Source organism: Microtus pennsylvanicus, chromosome 1 (genome assembly GCF_037038515.1).
Source record: "Microtus pennsylvanicus isolate mMicPen1 chromosome 1, mMicPen1.hap1, whole genome shotgun sequence".
NCBI lineage: Eukaryota > Metazoa > Chordata > Mammalia > Rodentia > Cricetidae > Microtus > Microtus pennsylvanicus.
This window is the reverse complement of record NC_134579.1, coordinates 1442898-1464771: the sequence shown is the minus strand read 5'-3', so window position 1 is coordinate 1464771 and position 21874 is coordinate 1442898. Positions and strand designations below refer to the sequence as shown.

General features: G+C 37.1%; 1 protein-coding gene across 3 annotated transcripts in view; it reads left to right on the top strand.

Moving 5' to 3' along the window:
* The window catches only part of Epha6 (EPH receptor A6), an 895033-nt gene that overhangs the window by 158820 nt on the left and 714339 nt on the right, over positions 1 to 21874 (top strand). For all 3 annotated transcript variants that reach the window (XM_075950396.1, XM_075950493.1, XM_075950569.1), the window contains one exon: positions 6889 to 7552. In XM_075950396.1, the coding sequence (XP_075806511.1) occupies positions 6889 to 7552 (664 nt within the window). The remainder of the gene's footprint in view (positions 1 to 6888; positions 7553 to 21874) is intronic.

Sequence of the window (21874 nt, the reverse complement as noted above, 5' to 3'; positions counted from 1 at the left end):
TTAATCACTATCTTACATAAATAGAAGCATACATGGTAAGGGTTAAGAAATGCATTAATATATGTGTACAACTGTAGGTCATTAGAAGTCAGTTAGGTACTATTTTCAGATAGCAAATTAATAGTGCTATGTTTTCTCCTACAGTGTATGACCTATCTAGTTCAGTCGTCTTTATATAAAAAGCCCCAATGTTGAATACATTTACATAAACATATTAATATCTGTAGATATATTAAAATATGGTTGCCTTAATTCTAAATATAAATGTTATTTGAGACTCACATCACTGGTAAAATGAATGGAATTAGATGGGAGACTCAACATTATTCTCCATTTGATGACAACAAGCTATGATTACAGTCTATACAATTAGATCAACAGTTGAAAGAAATTGATTTCTATGGAAGCTATCCTCTGGATCGCAAGCAAGCTACTTGATATTTATAGATATAGATTTAACCTTGCCTAACAGATAATGCCGGGATTTGTGTACATTTACAGTAGATAGTTAGAAAGATTTTTATCATAACAGCCCTAGATACTGAAGTGAATATCCCTCAGTTTGGAAATTATACCAACTCTCAGCTGACCCACTTAAATGACTCTCCACAGCCAATTAAAGTGAAAAATACTGTAAACAGAATGTGTTAAATAATCTTACTCTAAGTTACTGAAGTAGGGTACCAGAGAATGCTTATTTTATACATCAAAGAGTTTGTATTGGCAGCATCTTCTAATCGAGAGGATAGACTCTGAAGACATGCATGATTTCCCTAAAATACTATGAAGATTCTTGAATATTACTTATTAACTAACAATTTTATTGTAAATATACAAATAAAGTACTAACACAGTATACATGTGCAAAATAGATAAAATGTGGTACATTTACACAATGGAGTACTACTCAGCAGTGAAAAATAAATGACATCTTGAAATTTGCATGTAAATGGAAGGAACCAGAAAAACCATCCTGAGTGAGGTAACCCAGACCCAAAAGATGAGCATGGTATGTATTGAGTCATAAGTGGATATTACACATAAAGCAGAGGATAACGAGTTTAATGTCCATGACCCCAAAGAAGCTAGGTACAAGGAGAACCTTGAGAGAAACATTCTTGGATCCTCCCGGGAAAGGGAAATAGACAAGATCTCATGAGATAATTGGGAGCATGTGGGTGAGGGGAGAAAGGAGTGCTGAAAGAGAAGAGGGGAAAAAGGGAGGAGGAGGAAAACTTGAGGGAACTGGGCGGTCCAGATGGGGGAAGAACAGAAAGGGAGAGCAAGGAAAGAGATATCTGGATTGAAGGAGCCACTATAGGGCTAACAACAAACTGGCACTAGAGAAATTCCTGGGAATCCACAAGGATGACCGCAGTTAAGACCCTAAGCAACTATGGAGAAAATGCCTGAACTGGCCTTGCCCTGAAGTCAGATTGATGATTATCTTTCTTTTTCAATTTTTTAATTGATTTTATTGAGCTATACATTTTCCTCCTCTCCTCTCCCTTCCTCTCCCCTCCCCTTCTGGCCTCTCCCATGATCCCCATGCTCTCAATTTACTCAGGAGATCTTGTTGTATTCTACCTCCAATGTACATTAGATCCATGTATGTCTCCCTTAGTGTCCTCATTGTTGTCTAGGTTCTCTGGGATTGTGAGTTGTGGGTTGGTTTTCTTTGCTTTATGTCTAAAGACCATGTATGAGTGAATATATATGATATTAAATATCACCATAGAATCTTCATCCAGCAACTGATGCAAGCAGAGACAGAGATCCACAGCAGAGCACTTTGTTAAGCTTTCAAAGTTTAGTCAAAGAGACAGAGGAGCGATAATATGAGCAGAGGGGTAAAGACCATGATGGAGTTAACTGAAGCAACTAACCTGAGCTAATCAGAGCTCATTTACTCCAGGCTGACAGGATAGGATCAAACTAGGTGACAGTTGTATGGCTGGGTAGACTGTGGGGCCAATGGCAGTAGGATCAGGATTTATCCCTACTGCTTTTACAGACTTATTAGAACCTATTCTCTTTGGAGGAATACCTTGTTCAACCCAGATATAGTGGACAGGGCCTAGGTCCTGCCTAAAAGCAATGTTATAGATGTTGTTGACTCCCTATGGGAATTCTTACCCTCTCTGAGGAGTGGATAGGGGTGAGACATGTAGGATTCTGGTGGGAACTGGAGGAGAGGAGAGAGTGGAAACTGTAACTGGTATGTAAAATGAAAAAAAAAAGATTTTTTTGGAAACAAATATTTTTTTAAAAAAATTTGAGGGGCATGCCAGCTAATACCAACTGATTTCAAAGTATTCAAATGTGTTAGTAAACTGCTTTATTAAAAATGGTTAGCAAGTTCTTCCTGTGGAGTCAACTGCCATGTTAGCATGATTGTATTTAGCACACAATAGGGAAGGGGATCCAAATACTGAGCTCAGAACAAAAGGCAAAGTTCGTGATACTTGGAAAGACTTTCAGATTGGTTCTCTAGGCATTCCTTACCCAGTTTGCTCCCTAAATTATATCTATACACTTATTGTCTTGTAATTGGACTGACTGACTTCTCTCTGATCTATCATTTCCATAATTGCATAAGTGCCACTCCCTTAGGGAGGTTGATTTTAGGAGACCTCAAAAAAAATTGTCTATTTCTTTCTCTTCATATCTGTAATGTATTCCGTTGCTGTTTTCCTATCATGTAATTTGGTCTTTGATAATCATGTGCTATATTATACCTATGCTGCAACATAATCTCTAATGAAGACGGCTTAACTATTGGAGTCTCATGACTGAAAGAATGACTGGAATATTTCTTGTATTAATCTAAATTCTTGTCTATATTTATTTTTTATCAAAATTTTAAGTTTTTGATTTTTACTTTATCCAGATGCAAAGTCTGGGTTGACAAAGGGAAGCTCTTTGAGTTCTTGTATTTGGCAGCTGTTGAATCTCTAGGTATGGAACAGTAGCAAACAAGAACATTAGACAGGTTACAATAGCAAAATGTGGCATAGCAGTTAGCTCTAAAAATAAAAGTCTTGATTGTAGCTAAACTATCAGGATCCCTCAGTGGTAGGCATTACAGCTATAAACAGTTGTAAGTAAAGAGATTCCTTAGCCCTTAGCAGTCACTAATGTTGCCATACTTACATAGGGCTAGGAATCTAGATTTAAAAGGTAATATTAACATATCCATCTGAGGTGTCTGAGACCCATGGCCCTGCAGATATTACAGTTCTGCAGAAATCTTCCAGCGACTAAAGCCTGTACTTCCTCTTGTCTTGTTTCTTAGAGCAGCTTTGCCATTCCTCCAACTTTTCCCATCTCATAACTCCTGGACCTTTTGTCTTCCTATCCTGGTGGCTCTCAAACTGTTGAGATGCTTCTTTTCTAGCAGGGATACGTCTGTTTCATTTAGAGCTTGCCCTGGTCTCTGCCACCATTTTATTCTGCTTATTTATTCTGTTTTAGATGCTTATTTCTTTGTGCTTAGTTCCATGATCCTATATGAAGGCAAAAAAAAAAAAAAGATCACCTGGAATAGGCTTTTTATCATACACAATGTAACATAACCAAAGCAAGGAGTACACAAGATTGTCTCCTGGTCTATTCACTCAGTTTGCCTGAATGTCTTGCTTATTTAAGTGGAGAAAAGGCTTGGAACCAATAATATCATACCTTTTTATTTATGTTGGAAAAAATTACAGTCTTAGCTTTTTAGTACCACTTGCAGGCTTCCCCTAATAGAGCATCAGGGAAGTACAGCTGTACTAAGCCAAAACTGTTGGAGGGAGATCCAAGTAGTTAAGGTTTTTGATTGTGTGATGAATAGTTTTATGCCAGTTTGATGCAAGCTAAAGTCAGTCACCTTTGACTGGTCTTTGTGAGCTCAGCCCAGTGGGTCTCTGCCTCTGCTTCCATCTGTTGCTAGATCAAGATTCTATGATGGCATTTAAGATAACCATTAATCTGACTACAGGGCAAAGCGCCTTCTTCGGGCACCCTTCTCCACTATTGCTTAGGGTCTTGCTGAGGTAATCTTTGTGAATACCTGGGAATTTCTCTAGTGTCAGGTTTCTTGCTAGCCCCATAATGGCTCCCTCTATCAAGATATTTCTTTTCTTGCTCGATGTCTCTGTTCTTTCTCCATCTGGACAATACTGTTTCCTCAAGTTCTCCTCCCCCATCCTCTCCTGCTGCCCTTTGCCCTCCCTTCTCCCGCCACTCCTATGCTTTCAATTTTCTCAAGATATCTTGTCAATTTCCCACTCCAAGGGGCATCAATATATGTTTTTCTTAGGACTCTCGGACTCTCCTTATTACTTAGCATGTTGGGTTTTGGGTTTTTTTTTTTTTATTGTAGAAGGATTTTGGAATTGTGTGGAGAAAAGCCATTGAGTCTCCAAAGCTGGGTGAGTTGTTTTGTGGAGGTTATAAGATATGGATGTGAAGAGAAATGCCTTGGAAAGAGGCCTGGCTTGTGACGCTCCATGGGAAAGTTTCAGAGTCGCTCAAAACTCCATCAGGGACTTTGCACAATTTAAGTTAAGAAACTGTAGTTCTGGTTACCTGGAGCTGAAAAATCAGCTGTGATTAACAAGAGACCAGAGCCATTGAGGAAAAAAGAAAACTTTTGCTTTGTTGGGTTTATCAACACTGGTCACCTGGAGTTAAGAAATTAGCAGTCACAAGAAGAGTCCAACATCATTGAGGGGAAATTCTGGGAAGTGTTTTCTCAGTCTGAAAACCCAGAAGCTGTGCTTTAGAAATGGCCAGGGTCCTATCTTCTGCTGACTGCTGAACTTGGCAATAGAATAGTCAGACAGATGGTATTGGTTTTGAAGGAATAAAGAGGTCATGGAGAACTACTGAGGCTTTAGACTGTGTGCCAAGCCTGGAGTCTCTGAGAAGAGTATAGGAGATGCTATTGGTGAAGGTGTAGCCAAGTTGCAACAATTAACTCCTTCATTTAGCCATGCCAGTACTGAGTTGACCACCAACAACAGCAGCAGTGGTGGGATGGATCCAAGCTGTGTGTAATACATAGGACAAATCCAGTGAAGTGACAAAAGCCCTTTCTAGGAGACCAGAAGATCAGGAATGGATCTCAGACATTGAATCTTGAGTTATTACACAGTTTTGTTTTGTTCAAATTGTGATGATGCCCTGGTTCTTCCCTCCTGAAGTAAGAAAGCATTTGATTTTATTGGAGGCTACAATAAAAGTTGGGAGTCTTTGGATTTTAAACGAGACTTCTGATTTTAAAAAATATTAAATTTGAAGTGTTTTAAATTTGTAAGAATGGGTCTTTCAAGTTTAAGAATGTCTTATATTGTGATATCAATATTAATGTGTAACTTGGGGAGGAACAAGAAAAGAAAGGCTGTAGCTTAACAGTGATGTGTTTAGATGTAAAGCTAACAGAGAGTCAAGCTAAAATCATCTGAGATCTGGGAGGAACAAAGAGCTTCTGTAAGATGCAGCCGTCCAGAAGCCTATAGGGCATTTTCTTTGTGATTGAAGGGTGAGGGCCTAGCCCATTGTGGGTGGTTTTATGCCTAGGCTCATGGTGTTAGTTTCTGTAAGAAGGCAGGTTGAGCAAGCCAGTAAGTTGCACTCCTTCATCACATCCACCTCAGCTCTTGTCTCCAGGTTACTATACCCTGACTGAAATAAACCTTTTCCTATCCAAGTTGTTTTTGGTCACAGTGTTTCACCACAGCAGTAGGAATACTAGCAGATAGCACCAAGTCCAGTACAAACGGAAATAGATATTAGCTGTGATCACCTTTGCCTTATTTGTCTCTGCCTCTCAGGGAATCTGTGGATTATTTAAATGGTTGGTGCTAAAATAATGATAGTCTAGTTGTCTATCAACCAATGGTGTTTCTTCTAATAACTGCTAATTATAGAGTCTAACTATTCTATTTTCCACTTGCTCAGCTAGCTTTCTTGTAGAAAGCAGGACCATCAACCTAGGGTGGTACCACACGCTATGGAAAGGACCCTCCCTTATCAACCACTCATTAAAAATGTGTTCTGTAGCCCAAAATTATGAAGGCATTTTCCAAATTAAAGTTCCTTCCTCACCAATTACTACAGCTTGTGGGAAGTTTACAGAAAAAAAAATAGCCATTATAGAAAGTATCCCTATCTATCTCAGAAGGATGTAGAAGTGTTTAATTTCATACTGGTTAATATATCCCACTATGTAACAAATTATGGATGAGGATAGTTTGGGAAAAACCACTGGGCATATTTTAATGGATCCAGTAATTTTGATCAAATAATGTATTACTTTAAATCCTTTTAGTAAGCAAATAAATATTTTTATTTTTTATTCAGTTTATGTGTCTCTTCTCTGTGTGCATGCATGCATTAGAGTTCAGAAGCTCATGGGAGCCAGGCAAATCATATCAGGGCATCTACATATATAGTTGAAGGTGACAGTGAGCTGCCTAAGGGGGGGGTGCTGGGAACAAGTTTTGGGTCTTCTCCAAGAGCAGTATGTGTTTTTAGTTTTAAGCTGATCTACCTTTCCAGCTCTCCCCAGAATTGTGACTACTTAAGATATATATTTAAATGCATATACCTTACAGCAACACTATGAAAAAGTAATGTTACCAGTTCTATTATACAGTTGAGGAAACTGATAGTATTAAAGCTGTTTTGGTCATATGATTAACGGAGAAAGCCCCCAGAAGAGTAGGTTGTATATACTTCCAATCAAAGGGTCATGGATAAAATGCTGCTTTGTTGCTTTGGACAGTTTCATAGCATGGATTATTCTCATTCTCTCTTGTTAGAATATTCTTAAATATCAACATTTCTGTTTCTGGCAGTAGTTTTATAATCTCTTCATTATTTGTCTTTTTCTTTGTGCAGTGGGATGCCATTACTGAAATGGATGAGCACAACAGGCCCATACATACATACCAGGTATGCAATGTCATGGAACCGAACCAAAACAACTGGCTTCGGACTAATTGGATCTCTCGTGATGCTGCACAGAAAATTTACGTGGAGATGAAGTTCACACTGAGAGATTGTAACAGCATCCCATGGGTCCTGGGAACTTGTAAGGAAACATTCAATCTGTATTATATAGAATCGGATGAGTCCCATGGGACTAAATTCAAGCCAAGCCAATATATAAAGATCGACACAATTGCTGCTGATGAGAGCTTTACTCAGATGGATTTGGGTGATCGCATCCTTAAGCTCAACACTGAAATTCGTGAGGTGGGGCCCATAGAGAGGAAAGGATTTTATTTGGCTTTTCAAGACATTGGAGCATGCATTGCCCTGGTCTCAGTCCGTGTTTTCTACAAAAAATGCCCCTTCACTGTGCGGAACTTGGCTATGTTTCCTGATACCATCCCAAGGGTTGATTCTTCATCTTTGGTTGAAGTGCGGGGTTCATGTGTGAAGAGTGCTGAAGAGCGGGATACTCCTAAACTCTACTGTGGAGCTGATGGAGATTGGCTTGTTCCTCTAGGAAGGTGTATCTGCAGTACAGGGTATGAAGAAATTGAGGGATCCTGCCATGGTAAGACACAAAAGTGCAAATAATTTATCTTGTATCTTAAATTGTTTCTCAGAAGTTTTTGTGCATTTCCTGATCATTTCTTGTTGAAGAAATTGATTTCTATTAACTGAAGACAAACTGATCCATTGTTTTTACCTTTCATATGGAAATGATATAGCATATTTCTTTCAATTAAACACTGTAAGTTCTTGGAATCATATCATTTTTATATAGAAAACAATACAAACCTCAGTGGATTACTTACCTTTGCTAGTCAGTATACCTATATTAAATTTTTAATTTTAGTAAGGTATTTAAATGTAATTGTTAACATATAATAACATTGCAAAATATACTTAAATTTAAAATTATAACTTTCACATTATTATCATGAGAGTGGAATAACTGATTTAAGAATAATTTTTCTCAAAAAAAGAATAATTTTTCTCTCACATTAATCATATCATGGAGACTTACTAATTAAATAAATATATATTTAACATTTTTACTTAACCTTAATAAAGACCATCTATCTACATTTAAATTGAAATTTCAAGTAATACAATGTAGAAATACAGTGATCTTTTTGTACACAGTGGTGGACCAAACATGTTCTAATCTCTGTGGTAAATTATTCCCAGGAATTTTTATCTTCTGGCACTATATTATATTTATTCGCTAATACACTAGTATTACATTCACTTTTGTTTAAAATGCTGAAAGACAGAAAGATGGGAAAGAAATAAAAAGATTCTCTTACATATGCATATGTACTTACATATGCGTATATAAATATTGAGCAATAAAAGTGAATATTCACAGATTTAATCAATAATGCACATAGGCTATTGATTATCACACATTTCATTAAATTATTAACTGAGGGTAATGCTCGGAGTTGGAAAGCATTAATAGTGGCATGAGAAGGTTTTTAACTGTTGCATAAAGCATGAAACAGTCTCTACAACTTAATAACTAAAATATTTTATTAAAATTAAACACATATTAAAAACCCTAACATTTTTGTCCACCTATATCAAGATTTTATAGTAGAGAAACTATAAATTATCCTAAAGGGGATGGCCTATGAATTTCCTTTGCCTTAGAAAATGTCATAAATAAACATTAACTAACTCTTCAACAATTTTGGGAAAGCAAAAGAGCTCTGGATAAATATTATAAATCTAGGATTCTGTGTATTTTTTATTTAACAAGTTTTTTATGTGTAATTTCACTTTTATATAAGGAATAAACTTTCACTCATTGTTTGGTTTGAGACTGAGTATCTGCGTTTGCAATATTAGCTTTGGTACCCTTCCTCTGGTCACAGAAACAAGAGGCTCTGTGTACTGCCCAGACACTCATCATTTCTAATAAGCATAGCAAAATGAGAATTAACCTTGGATGGTATATCCTTAAATTACTAACTAAAAAAAACATTGACTTTCTACATAAAGTAGTAATCATAATCGATATGAAGTAATCATAAAACTTCTAAATATATATGGTTCCCACTATAAATAATAAACTTATTTTCAAACAAGTGGAAAACAGAAGATGTAAAGATTTTTATAAAGATATGCTTTCCATTTTAAGCTATTCATTTTCTTGAGCATTTTCATAATGCTCCTCTCTTTCCTACAATAATAAGACATATTATTGCTTCTATTCCCTGCCAACACTTTATATCACAGCCAAACCTCTGAACTTTTCATAGCAAGTGTCAAAGTATTCAAATGTATATGAATAAATTTATTCATGAACTTAATATACCTATATGAATTAAATGAGCACTTCAAACTATAACTTGACTACACATCTATTGGGGGGAAAGAGAAGCATTATTTGTATCTGACTTTATTGGTTTAGCTTACTTTGATAAAATAATCATTTATATTTGTTATTTTTGAATGTCTATTCTCTTAGTTACTCTTGTTGATGACATATGTGTATTGTATTTATCGTGGAGAGAAAACACAAAACAGTTGGCCAGACACATCGATGACTTAGTATATTCATGTAGTAGATAAACTTAAGACAGAAAACTGTAGAGCCTCCTAATGAGATCATCTGATTGCTTGAGCAGAGTTGGAGTGCTTAAGATTATCTCTTCCTTCCCAGAATTATTCTCTAGGTGGCCTCCAAAGATTGCAGAAATTATCTTAAGCTTTCCTACAACATTGAAGGATCAAAAAAAAGGGCAACCAAAAAAGGGAAGGAAAGATAAGGTTAAGCATTTTTCGTGTTTCATGGGTGTACAAGTGTAGAAGGAAGAAGTGTGAGAGATTAAATAGCTGATACTGTATTGACAAAGGGCTACAGCTGTGGTACTGACCCTCATTCCACTGTTTCTCCCCGATTAATGTCCTTACTTCCTTACATAAACCTGTGTTTCCATTTTATGGCATCATGCTGAAGCCCAACGTAGCTTCATCAAAATCCATTTCAGATGAGTGAAATGCTATACTTGAATCTCCTCCTGTTTGAAAGAAAGTTTGTATCATAAATTGACCTTGAAAGCAATTTCCTTTGTGCCTTCCAAAACCCTGCCCCATCTCATTGTTATTCTACTCTGTATCACATAATCAATTCAATCCCAAAGAGTCCTGTTTATTGCTTACTGTCAACTTGACCCAACTTCGACTAACTTTGGATGCCCAGCATCCAAATTCAAGGATTGCCCAGCACTCAACATGAGGCCACTGCTCTAGGATTGTAATTTTTTTTTAATTGTTATTGGTGGGTCCAGAACATTGCCTAGGTGAGCTATCATGAAGTCTCCAAGAAAGCTATAGGAGCAAGCCTGTAATCAGTGTTCCTCTACAGATTCTGCTTGAGTTTCGACCATGACTTCTCTTAGTGATTCATTGTGATATGGAAGAATAAGTCAAATAATCACTTCCCTCCTTTAAATAGCCTATTATAAGAATGTTTTATCAAAGCAATAGAAGAGAAAACTAGGACACAAAGCAAAGGCCATTGCAGTTTTTAACTTGACGTCATGGGAGTCCCTTATGTTCTCTAAATGGTTTTGTAGGTCTGTTGAAAGTGACTATTCACTACAGGATTCAAAAAAACCTCACAATTTCGTCTCCTTTTGCTTTATAACCTTGACAAATGTTACCTGTTGTTCTGACTTACTGGTTTTGAACAATGTGCGTGTTCCTCATGTCTCTTAATGTTTTCTGTGCTTTATCTAAGGGTTTGATTCCTTTATTGGTTGTGTTTTCTATCCATGAGTTTCATTAATCTTACCTAATTAAATGTAATTGTTTATATAGGTTGGTTCTCACAAAAAATTAATCCCTCTTTCTTTGTTTTGTGCTATAGCTTGTAATAATTATGCATGAGTCTTTTTCATCGCATCTATCAGAAAAAGAGTTGTATTTAAAAAATCACCTGTGCAATATAATGTAAGAAATGGGTTTCTGTGAGTGACCACAAGGCAGTGAGAAAGGAATGCAATAGAGTAAAGCCCATCCATCAGGTCACATGTTTCTCCTCATTATCTCTCACTGCTTTAGACCTGTAACTATCTAGAAAATGCTGCTACCCTTCATTTTACTAATGATAAGCTGAATGTATTGGAAACAGAAATGTTTTGCTTGGGATTGCAAAACAGCTGCTAACATATTGAGAATGGAAGTTTCCAGTTCATTCTCTGCTTGGCCTTTGAGAGGCAGTGACTATTTTCAAACTTTGCTTGAATAAACTTGAGAATTAGGGTTCAGCGTGCAGCAAACACATATAAATGTAATTTATAGTATAATTCCATATTGTCTGTCACAAGGAGAATGCAGGGTTCCTTTTTTCACATAATTTGGTCCTTGTTAAAATTTAAAAACTTGGCAAAATTTAGAAGTTTGAGAGACTAAACAGCAGGCCATGCAAGTTTGAACTCTTAGTAACATCCAAGAGTAAAGATATAGACAGCAAAAACTAAAGTTATTATTTTTGTGTTAAAATTCAAGGAAAGAGGCAGGCAAGGTAGCAGAAGTTTTTAAGCAGTTTCATGGCCTGGAGCTCCTGTAAGGGAACATAGTCCCAGAGACAATTAGGGTAAGATGGTTTTGTAGTCTGTTGTCCATCCAAAAGTGGAATGTAGAAAGAGGAAAACAGAAGAAAGTTTTGCTTTCTGAGCTCTAAAGCAGTGCCTTAGTTAGGTTCACCATTGCTGTGGTGAAATCCCATAACTCAAAGTAACTTGTGGAAGAAAGGGTTTATATTACTCAATTTCACATAACAGCTCATCATCAAATGCAGTTAGTTCAGGAGCACATAAGGGCAGAAACTTGGAGGCAGGAGCTGATGGAGAGGTGATAGAGGGATGCTGCTTACTGACTTGCTCCCCATGGCTTGATCAGCCTCCTTTCTTATAGAACTCACAACCAACAGCCAAGGAATAGCACCACCCATAATGGGTTGGGCCCTCCCCCATCTATCAGTAACTTTAAGAAAATGTCTTCCAGCCAGATCTTAGGAAGGCATTTTCACACTTGAGCCTCCCTCCTTTCTGATTAATCCATCTTATGTCAACTGATATATAAAACTAGCTAGTACATGTGGAAAGCTGAACAGCTTAGTACTGATTCAGTAAGCAACCAAGTTTTAAGAGTCTTCCAGAACTCTTGTTCTAGAAGTTGCTGTGTCAAGAAAGTATTTACTCTTTCTTTTTCTTTTTTTTCCCCTGTTTCCAGGTATACCATATTCCTTTCTGTGTTCTTGCTTTAAGCCCTTTCTTTCTTTGGAAAATATAGTATTCTCCATTATCTCTGGAGGTCTCAGTCCTTGTCTGAGCAGTAGAAGCTGCTATAGTCTTAATCTTAATTATTAGACAGTGACTAAGCCCTTTGTGACAGAGTTTACTGACATCAACCATGATATTTGTGTCAAAGGATATCACGATGCTAGTATATATGTGCCTCAAAGGAATTCCTCAATATGGAAGGCATCTGTTATATACATCAAAAAAGGATGTCACAGGCCTTGGACAATCCAGTTTTCACTATAAAATGTTGACATATCTAGTCACAGCTCCTAATTGATATCTGGGAATGGCTGTCTTTAAATGGCTCTTTCTGTTTTCTAACATCCCTCCTAGCATGGACTGTCACACCCACACTTTCAAAGCCCACTGCATGATAAATATTGACTTCTACTTGAGTGGTTTGTTATGAGATTATATTCTAAAAGGTAGATTACTGAGTTGTGAATTTCCCTTTCCTTTTGCATAATATTGGTAACATAGACTTATACTGAGATTCAATGAGCAAAATAAGAGCTGCACTCTGATTGTTGATATATCAATCAAATAAAGAGAAATATGATTTTAAGTATAAATTCTAAATTTTGAAACCAAATCCAAATGTTTCAAATTACTCTATTCATAACAAGTCAGTTTTTCATCCTAAGTACTAACCTATTTTTCATAATCATTTAAACATCTTCCTAAACAAAACTGTTGTGCTAGCATACTGTTGCTGACATAATTTTAATTGTTTTAATTTGGTCTACTTTATGACATTATTTTTAAGATCTGAGCAAAATATTGTTGATTTTTAAAGTGCTAATTTACATCCAATTGCTTTTTATTTTATCTATCCAAGGCTATTACAACTATGTAAGAAATAACTGAAACCAATTAGCATGCAAATTTGAATGCAAGTTTTATTCTTTCGTGTGTTCTGAAGTAACATGAATCCCTGATAAGCTCCTCATGAACATTAATTTAGGATAAACCTTATTGACATATTGATGTTAGTGTTGGATTATACATCTGCTGCAAGAAGTAAGGCCTGGAGAGATCACATGATATAATTCAACCAGTTTTATTTGGCAGTGGAGATTAAATTTCTGAAATGAGATTCTCTTTCAATTATTTTACAGTGTGCCTTTTTGTCAGTTAGCACACACAATATTAGTTATTAGCATGCATTCCCTATGGAAGGGTGCTTTAAGAAGTTTGCTTCTTCATTCATCTACCCATCTTCTATACACTGTCCTGCATCCATTTCATCTTCCCTGTCCCCTTTACACTGCCCTGTACTCCCTCACACTGTCTGTCCTCCCTCACACTGTCTGTACTCCCTCATACTCTCCTGTATTCCCTCACACTGTCTGTACTCCCTCACACTGTCTGTACTCCCTCACACTGTCTGTACTCCTCACACTGTCCTGTACTCCCTCACACTGTCTGTACTCCCTCACACTGTCTGTACTCCCTCACACTGTCTGTACTCCCTCACACTGTCTGTACTCCCTCACACTGTCTGTACTCCCTCATACTGTCCTGTACTCCCCCACACTGTCTGTACTCCCTCACACTGTCTGTACTCCCTCACACTGTCTGTACTCCCTCACACTGTCTGTACTCCCTCACACTGTCTGTACTCCCTCATACTGTCCTGTACTCCCTCACACTGTCTGTCCTCCCTCACACTGTCTGTACTCCCTCACACTGTCTGTACTCCCTCACACTGTCCTGTACTCCCCCACACTGTCTGTACTCCCCCACACTGTCTGTACTCCCTCACACTGTCTGTCCTCCCTCACACTGTCCTGTACTCCCCCACACTCTCCTGTATTCCTTGCACTGTCTTATACTCCTTCATACTGTCCTGCACACCATTACACTGTCCTGCACACCATTACACTGTCCTGCACACCATTACACTGTCCTGCACCCCATTACACTGTCCTGCACCCCATTACACTGTTCTGCACACCATTACACTGTTCTGCACACCATTACACTGTTCTGCACCCCATTACACTGTCCTGGACCCCATTACACTGTTCTGCACCCCATTACACTGTCCTGGACCCCATTACACTGCCCTGCACCCCATTACACTGTCCTGCACCCCATTACACTGTCCTGCACACCATTACACTGTCCTGCACCCCATTACACTGTCCTGCACCCCATTACACTGTCCTGCACACCATTACACTGTCCTGCACCCCATTACACTGTTCTGCACACCATTACACTGTTCTGCACACCATTACACTGTCCTGCACCCCATTACACTGTCCTGCACCCCATTACACTGTCCTGCACACCATTACACTGTCCTGCACCCCATTACACTGTCCTGCACACCATTACACTGTCCTGCACACCATTACACTGTTCTGCACACCATTACACTGTTCTGCACACCATTACACTGTCCTGCACCCCATTACACTGTCCTGCACCCCATTACACTGTCCTGCACACCATTACACTGTCCTGCACCCCATTACACTGTCCTGCACCCCATTACACTGTCCTGCACACCATTACACTGTCCTGCACACCATTACACTGTCCTGCACCCCATTACACTGTCCTGCACCCCATTACACTGTCCTGCACCCCATTACACTGTCCTGCACACCATTACACTGTGCTGCACCTCATTACACTGTCCTGCATCCCATTACACTGTCCTGCACCCCATTACACTGTCCTGCACCCCATTACACTGTCCTGCACCCCATTACACTGTTCTGCACCCCATTACACTGTTCTGCACCTCATTACACTGTCCTGCACACCATTGCACTGTTCTGCACCTCATTACACTGTTCTGCACACCATTACACTGTCCTGCACACCATTACACTGTCCTGCACCCCATTACACTGTTCTGCACCCCATTACACTGTTCTGCACCCCATTACACTGTCCTGCACCCCATTACACTGTTCTGCACCCCATTACACTGTTCTGCACCTCATTACACTGTCCTGCACACCATTGCACTGTTCTGCACCTCATTACACTGTCCTGCATCCCATTACACTGTCCTGCACCCCATTACACTGTCCTGCACACCATTACACTGTTCTGTGCCCCTTTACACTCCTGCACTCCCTTGTAGCCTCTACTCAGCCCTCGTTCCAATTTCCATGTCACATACGTTATTGTGTCCCCCTTTCTTCCCTAGTACTTCTTTTTAATCCCTCTTGCCCTCTGTTCTACTACTTTATGCCCCCACTCACCTTTATACTCAAATACACACATCCATGTATACATTGCACGCTGAGATCCACATATTAGAATGAATTGTGTTTTTTGTCTTTCTGCATTTGAACGAAACCTCTTCAGATCATGGTTCCAAAGAGCACTCATTTCATGAGATTTTCATACTCTAATTTTTTTCTTAGGGCTGAATAAATTCTCACTGTGTCTATGTACGTGAAATGTGCACTAGTAATGTGCAGCATTGCTCTCCCCCAGAAAGATGCTCTTATTAATATTTCCTTTGAGGGTCTTTGACATTCAGAAGGGTAGAATGGTCGCCATACTCAGACCATTGCGTAATTGTTCACAGAGGTGAATGGGATAAGCAAGGCCTTTAGTGACATAGCTATTGATTTGGACTCCCTGAGAGAGTTGTTATTAATACCTTACCCAGCCTCTTCTGCAGTTCAGAAACATTTATGCTTGGAGCTTATGATGTTCTGTCCAATCATGTTTTCATAGATAACTGTGAGAGCAGAGAGCATAAAGAAATCCTAGGTACAGGGATTTTCTGGCATTAAACCAGAGAGTTTGAGGATATATGATGTAAAGCGAGAAGGTGAAGTTGTTATCTCACAAAAAGGGCAGGCTTATAGGACCAGACAGTATTTTCTACTGTGAAAGGTTCTCACACACTAAATATAAACTCTGGCAATAGAACAGTGGATTCCTAACAGAGCCGCTTTTCACTGAAGATATCCGAGGCTTTCAGCTCACTTGAGAAGAATATGAAATCAAGAAGACTGAAACTAAAAATAGAGTGAATTATTTCCCAGCAAGACAGAATGAAGTTGAGTAATTATAGTTAGTTCATTGCCACAGTCTTTAATATAAGTTAAGTGATAAGCTGACTTAAACTTAAAATATTTAGGAAGTTGTTTTAATCATATTTAACATCAATTTTAATTTTGATTTTACAACTCTGACTTGAAAGTTACATATCATATTTCTATAGAATCAATGTTTAATGTTTTAATACATGTGTTTCCAAAAGAGTTTAAATTTATTCAGTGTCTCTGCTCTCTTTTCAATCAGGAACTATTCAAATTATCTCTTCCCTCTGGAATATTGTCTAGAGTTTAATCTAACAAGTCACCAACAATGTTAGTAGTATTGTTGGGTCAAAGGTTAGAAGTAAAAGATAGCCCAGTAATCTTTATGCTTGCCACACCATTTCTATGATTTTTTCTCCTTTCTTCTGAAAGTAAATATTCTTTTCATGAAGTATGTCCTGTAGAATTTCATTTGGCAAAGTGCATAAGTTGTTACATTCCCTCTTTAATGAGAATCTGGTTTTCTTTACGGAGTTAGAAAAAATTGGCTCAGTGGTTAAGAGTACTTGTGGCTTTTCAAAAGGTCCTACACTCAGTTCCCAGTCCACAAACGGTGGTTTACAACCATCTGTAACTCCAGTTTCCAGGTATTTGATACCCTCTTCTCACTTACTGATGTACACACACACACACACACACACACACACACACACACACACACACAGTCAAACAATATATATAAAATAAAAATAGTTTATTTTTTTACTACAAAAGATGCAGTTCAGTGACTATCATGTATGAAGCCTTGAATTTAATGTACAGAAACACAACTTTCATATCAATATCGCAGCTTTAATAATGGCTCTCATCTTGGAAGATTTATTTTGGCACAGAATATTACATGACCATAATTTTTTCCTAAGTACTATGGTGATATTATTTCCTTTTCTCTGTGACCATGGTTGATCTAGGAGCTTTCCAATTGTTATTTTGCTCAGAGAATTATCTATAGTTCCAATAATTTTGGTTTTAAGTTTCATAGCAATGTGACAAGATACTTTTCTTTTTTCTGCTCCTTAGGAAAAGAGTGAGAAAGTGAGAAAGAGTGTTTCCTCCTATAGTTCCACAATTTATCTTAAATGTTCATGAGAGACAGTATATCTCTTGGATTTATCTCTAAAACTCAATTTTGAGTATTTCACACTCATCACACTTCAAGTCATGATTTTCTACTTTTGAATCAGCTTATTTAAGGATTTATCTCACCTATTGAGATATTATTATCTCTTTCTTTAATTTTTGAGATTATGACAGAAGTGTATCATTTCAACTTTTCTTTTCCTCACCTCAAACTATCCCGTACATTCGTACATCTCTTTGCTCTCACTTAAATTCATGGCTTTTTTTTCATTAATTGTTGTTACATGTACATATATATATACATGTAACAATTATTAAGAAATATATACACATATACACACGCACACACACATATATAATATATATATATTACAACCTACTCATTTTGTATAATTGTATGATGTCATTTGTGTTTATGTTTTGAGAATTGGCTATTGAGGTTGAAAAACAAAATTATGTGATCATCCTAGAGAAGACTGTTTCTCCTACTCTCATCATTTGTAGTAGTATGAGTGGCGGGGCTGCGTCCCCGGCACCCGGCCGCCCACATGGCTAGCTCTAGCTTATGCCCTGAAATAATTACACGGAAACTGTACTCTTTTAAACACCGCTTGGCCCATTTCTATCTAGCCTTTTCTCAGCTAACTCTCGCACCTGGACCAACCCATTTCTATTAATCTGTGTAGCCCACGAGCTGGCTTACCAGGAATGATCTTAACCTCCATCTGTCTGGAATGGGAGAATCATGGCGACTCCTGACTCAGCTTCTTTCTCCCAGCATTCTGTTCTGTTTCCTCCTCCCACCTATGTTTTAACCTATGAGGGACAAGCAGTTTCTTTATTGCTTAACCAATGAAATCAACAGATTGATATATGACACTCCCACATCAATCATTCTTAAGTTGTTTATTATTTTGTTTGTTTGTTTGTGAAGGGCCTGGCATTTGAAGTCTTCCCCTTATCCACTTCAGCATGTCCATAGCTGTTGTCCTTGTTCAGATCATGTATAATCATCTTATCATGATGATTTTCATTTACATTTTCTCATTATTATTGTTTTTATTTTTTTCATTTTTTGCTTACTTTATTTTAGATTTTTTCCCCTTTTCAGTCCTAGTAAGCTATTTTACTCCATATAGCCTTTTAGTTCACATCTGAAATGACTCAGAGATCTAAATCTATCCAAATTTAATATGGTGGCATGTGTCCCTTGGAAATACACCTTTTATGTCCATTTTTCTGAGAAATTGGCATTGTGTTTTCTGTTTCATTTGTTTCAGAACTTTTGTAGTTGCACCAAGCCAGTTTCTTCAGACAAAAAATCAGAGTAGTGTTCCCTAGTGACAGGAAACAGTGACTTGGGGATCCAGAATCCTTGTATTTAAGAACTTGTATGTATATAGAGAGTCTGGTACTTCACTGTGTTCAGCAGAGATCTTAAGAGACACATGTCAATCTTAATTCACATTTGAACAAAATGAGTAATATATGTAACATATATAACAAATGAAAATCAGAGTGTATATGATTGCTAATGCTATAAATAGACTTGATTCTGTTAAATGTTATCCAAATTATAGTAGTCATCTTTAACAAAAATATTATACAATATATGAGGAATTTTTAAGTCCCTGAGGAAATCTCATATCAGTAATAGTCTATAGCTTTCCCACTATGTTAACACGCTTATCTTAATTTACCAAAAACCAAAAAGTCCTTCTGTTGGGTTTAAGTAGATTTTGATTTCCTGTGAGCCACACATTAAACTACAAACTATCTATTTCTAAAACAATATGTTCAATAAGTAAATATAAAATTACCATTATGAAGTAATGAAAACACTACATGTACTCTCATATTTGGATGTTAAGGTGAATCTGACTATATAATGCTGATTGCTAGAATGTGGAAAGAGTGACAGAGAAGGGATCATGGGGTCTAGGAGCACCAAAGGACAGTTGAATAGAACTAAAAAAATCTGATATTTGTTGCACGATAAGGCACCTACCATTCACAGTTACTGGTTATAGGTATTTATGAAAAATTAGAAACCTAAATAAATAGATTAATTAACTGTAAAAGGAATAATATTGAAAGAGTTGGCTGCTCTTTAGTAATAGCAGTCTTCCTATGCAAGTATTGTAAGTGTCCCTAAAAGACATGGCCATGTATTCAATGATATATTTTTATCCATCATCCTCAATGGCCCATGGATCTTAAGCCTATGAATTTCTTTAACCTCCACTCAAAAATGATCATTTCTGAATCAGTATATGTAGCTGGATAGACAATGTAGCCTGCTTATTGTGTATGTGTTTTGAAAATTCCAGGATTATTTTATAACTGTAGAATCATTCTACTACTGATTTGTTGGTAGTAAGATCCAAAGTTTTAAGCCAAGGACAAACTTAAAGCTATGTAAGAAAAAAAAAAACCTTGTGTGTGGTCTTTGTGTGTAGTTTCTGACACTTGGATTTGAAAGCAGATCATAAGAATTTTTTGGACTTCTTGTTTCTGTACTCATAAATCTCCTTAAACTTAGGTTGCCTACACTGAGCTTATATATTTAACTACAGAGCTGAAAAAGAAGCAATGCTTGAGGGTTTTGTTTGATTTGTTTTGTTTTTAATTTGTATGTCACTTTTTGGTTTTTCAAGACAATTTGTATATTTTAATTTATACAAAAATGTGACAGTCTTGGACTGCTTTCCATGTTATTGGAGATTCCAGTTCATCAATACGATTCTTATATAGACCATAATCTCCATCTGTTTTGCCTTTTATCACACAACTATCCTTCAACTGTTGAACTTAACTGATTGTTTAAATGTACATAATTTAAAAGTTGAAGTATCACATGACCAGAGAGATAGCTAAGGAATAATGAGCACTTGCATCTCTTGCTTAAAACCAGATTGGTTACCTGCACCCACTCGCCAAATAATAACTATTTGTAACTCCAATTTCAAATGGTCGCATTCCCTGTTTTCAACTTTATGGTCAAGGCACGTATGTGCAAACATGCATACAGCAAACAGATCACAAATACATGTAAGATAAAAATAAATAAGTCTTTAAAACCTGAGGCACAAATCAAAACTCTCAATTCTAGAACATTACCATATAGAAGCTTAGCTTTCTTGTCTAATTATACTCTAAGGTGTGGAGGATTGCTAATATTCTTCACACACACACACACACACACACACACACACACACACACACACAGAAACTGAGTTGTGTCCTTCCAATCTCCAATTTTAACTATCTCTTTGGAGTCTAGAATGAATGAATGAAATAAAAGAAAGTGTATAATTAAACAATTTCATTTTATTTTTTTAAGTCTTAGCAGAGAAGCAACATGCAGTGTAAAAGTTCATGTTAATAGCAGTTATATTAAGTTCCATTCAGCAAAGATAATCAGGAATTGTCTTTATAACCACATGAGTTGTTGACTCTGAGAGAAGGGAATGTTCCTTAAAACCAAATAAAAGTTTGACTGAAAGTACAATAAATTAATTTCTCAATCAGAGTTCTTTTACAAATTTAAAACTCATTCCATTTCCATAGAAGTTAATAGAATTTTTGAGGAGGTGTCATTATCTGTAGGCCTTACAAGTAACATGAGAGAACTACCAAGAAAATTTATTGCTAAAATGTTGAGACAATAACAAATACAAATTAAAAAATTATTGTATCCTCATTGTATCTGTAGCTTTTTAAAGTAGTGCTCTGCTGGTAGTCACTGTTTTACTCCCTTGTGTCATGTATCACTATACAATGGAGCATTTTATTATATGTTCCTTAGCATGCATGAATGGAAATTAATTGTAGTAGTAGCCAGTTACTAGTTCCTATCTGATCTGAGTGCAAAGTAGACATTCGTGAAATAGATATCAATAAATAAGGAACTATAAAGCTGTAAAGCTGTGCTACATTGTGGAGAATGGTGATTTTTCTGTCATTGGCTGCTCTGCACAGGCTCTGTCCCCATAGAAAGAAGCAGGCAAGGCTCACAATTGATGGCAGCTTTGAAAACCTGAAAACAGATTCTGTTTTATCTTCTGTAGCAGGCAAGGCGAAAGCATGATTTATTCTGTTATTTGACAACACTAAAAGCAACTACTATATAAAGTCACAGAGATTTCTCAAAAGATGCAAACACTGTTGTGTTGGGCAGAGACAAATAAACACTGCCTTGGATGGATTTCTTTATAAAGAAAAAAAAAAGTATGTTTGGTTGTTCTTGAAATGACTAATACCCTTATTTCTTTGGTTTATGTGTTCTTATTTGCAATCTAGCAGCTATACATTGTGATTTACTCTCTTTCTGCTGAAGAAAACTGGACTTTTCAGGTTGAATAATAAAATATTTCAGTTAAATTAAAAGTCGAAAGGGTTCCTTTGAAATACTTT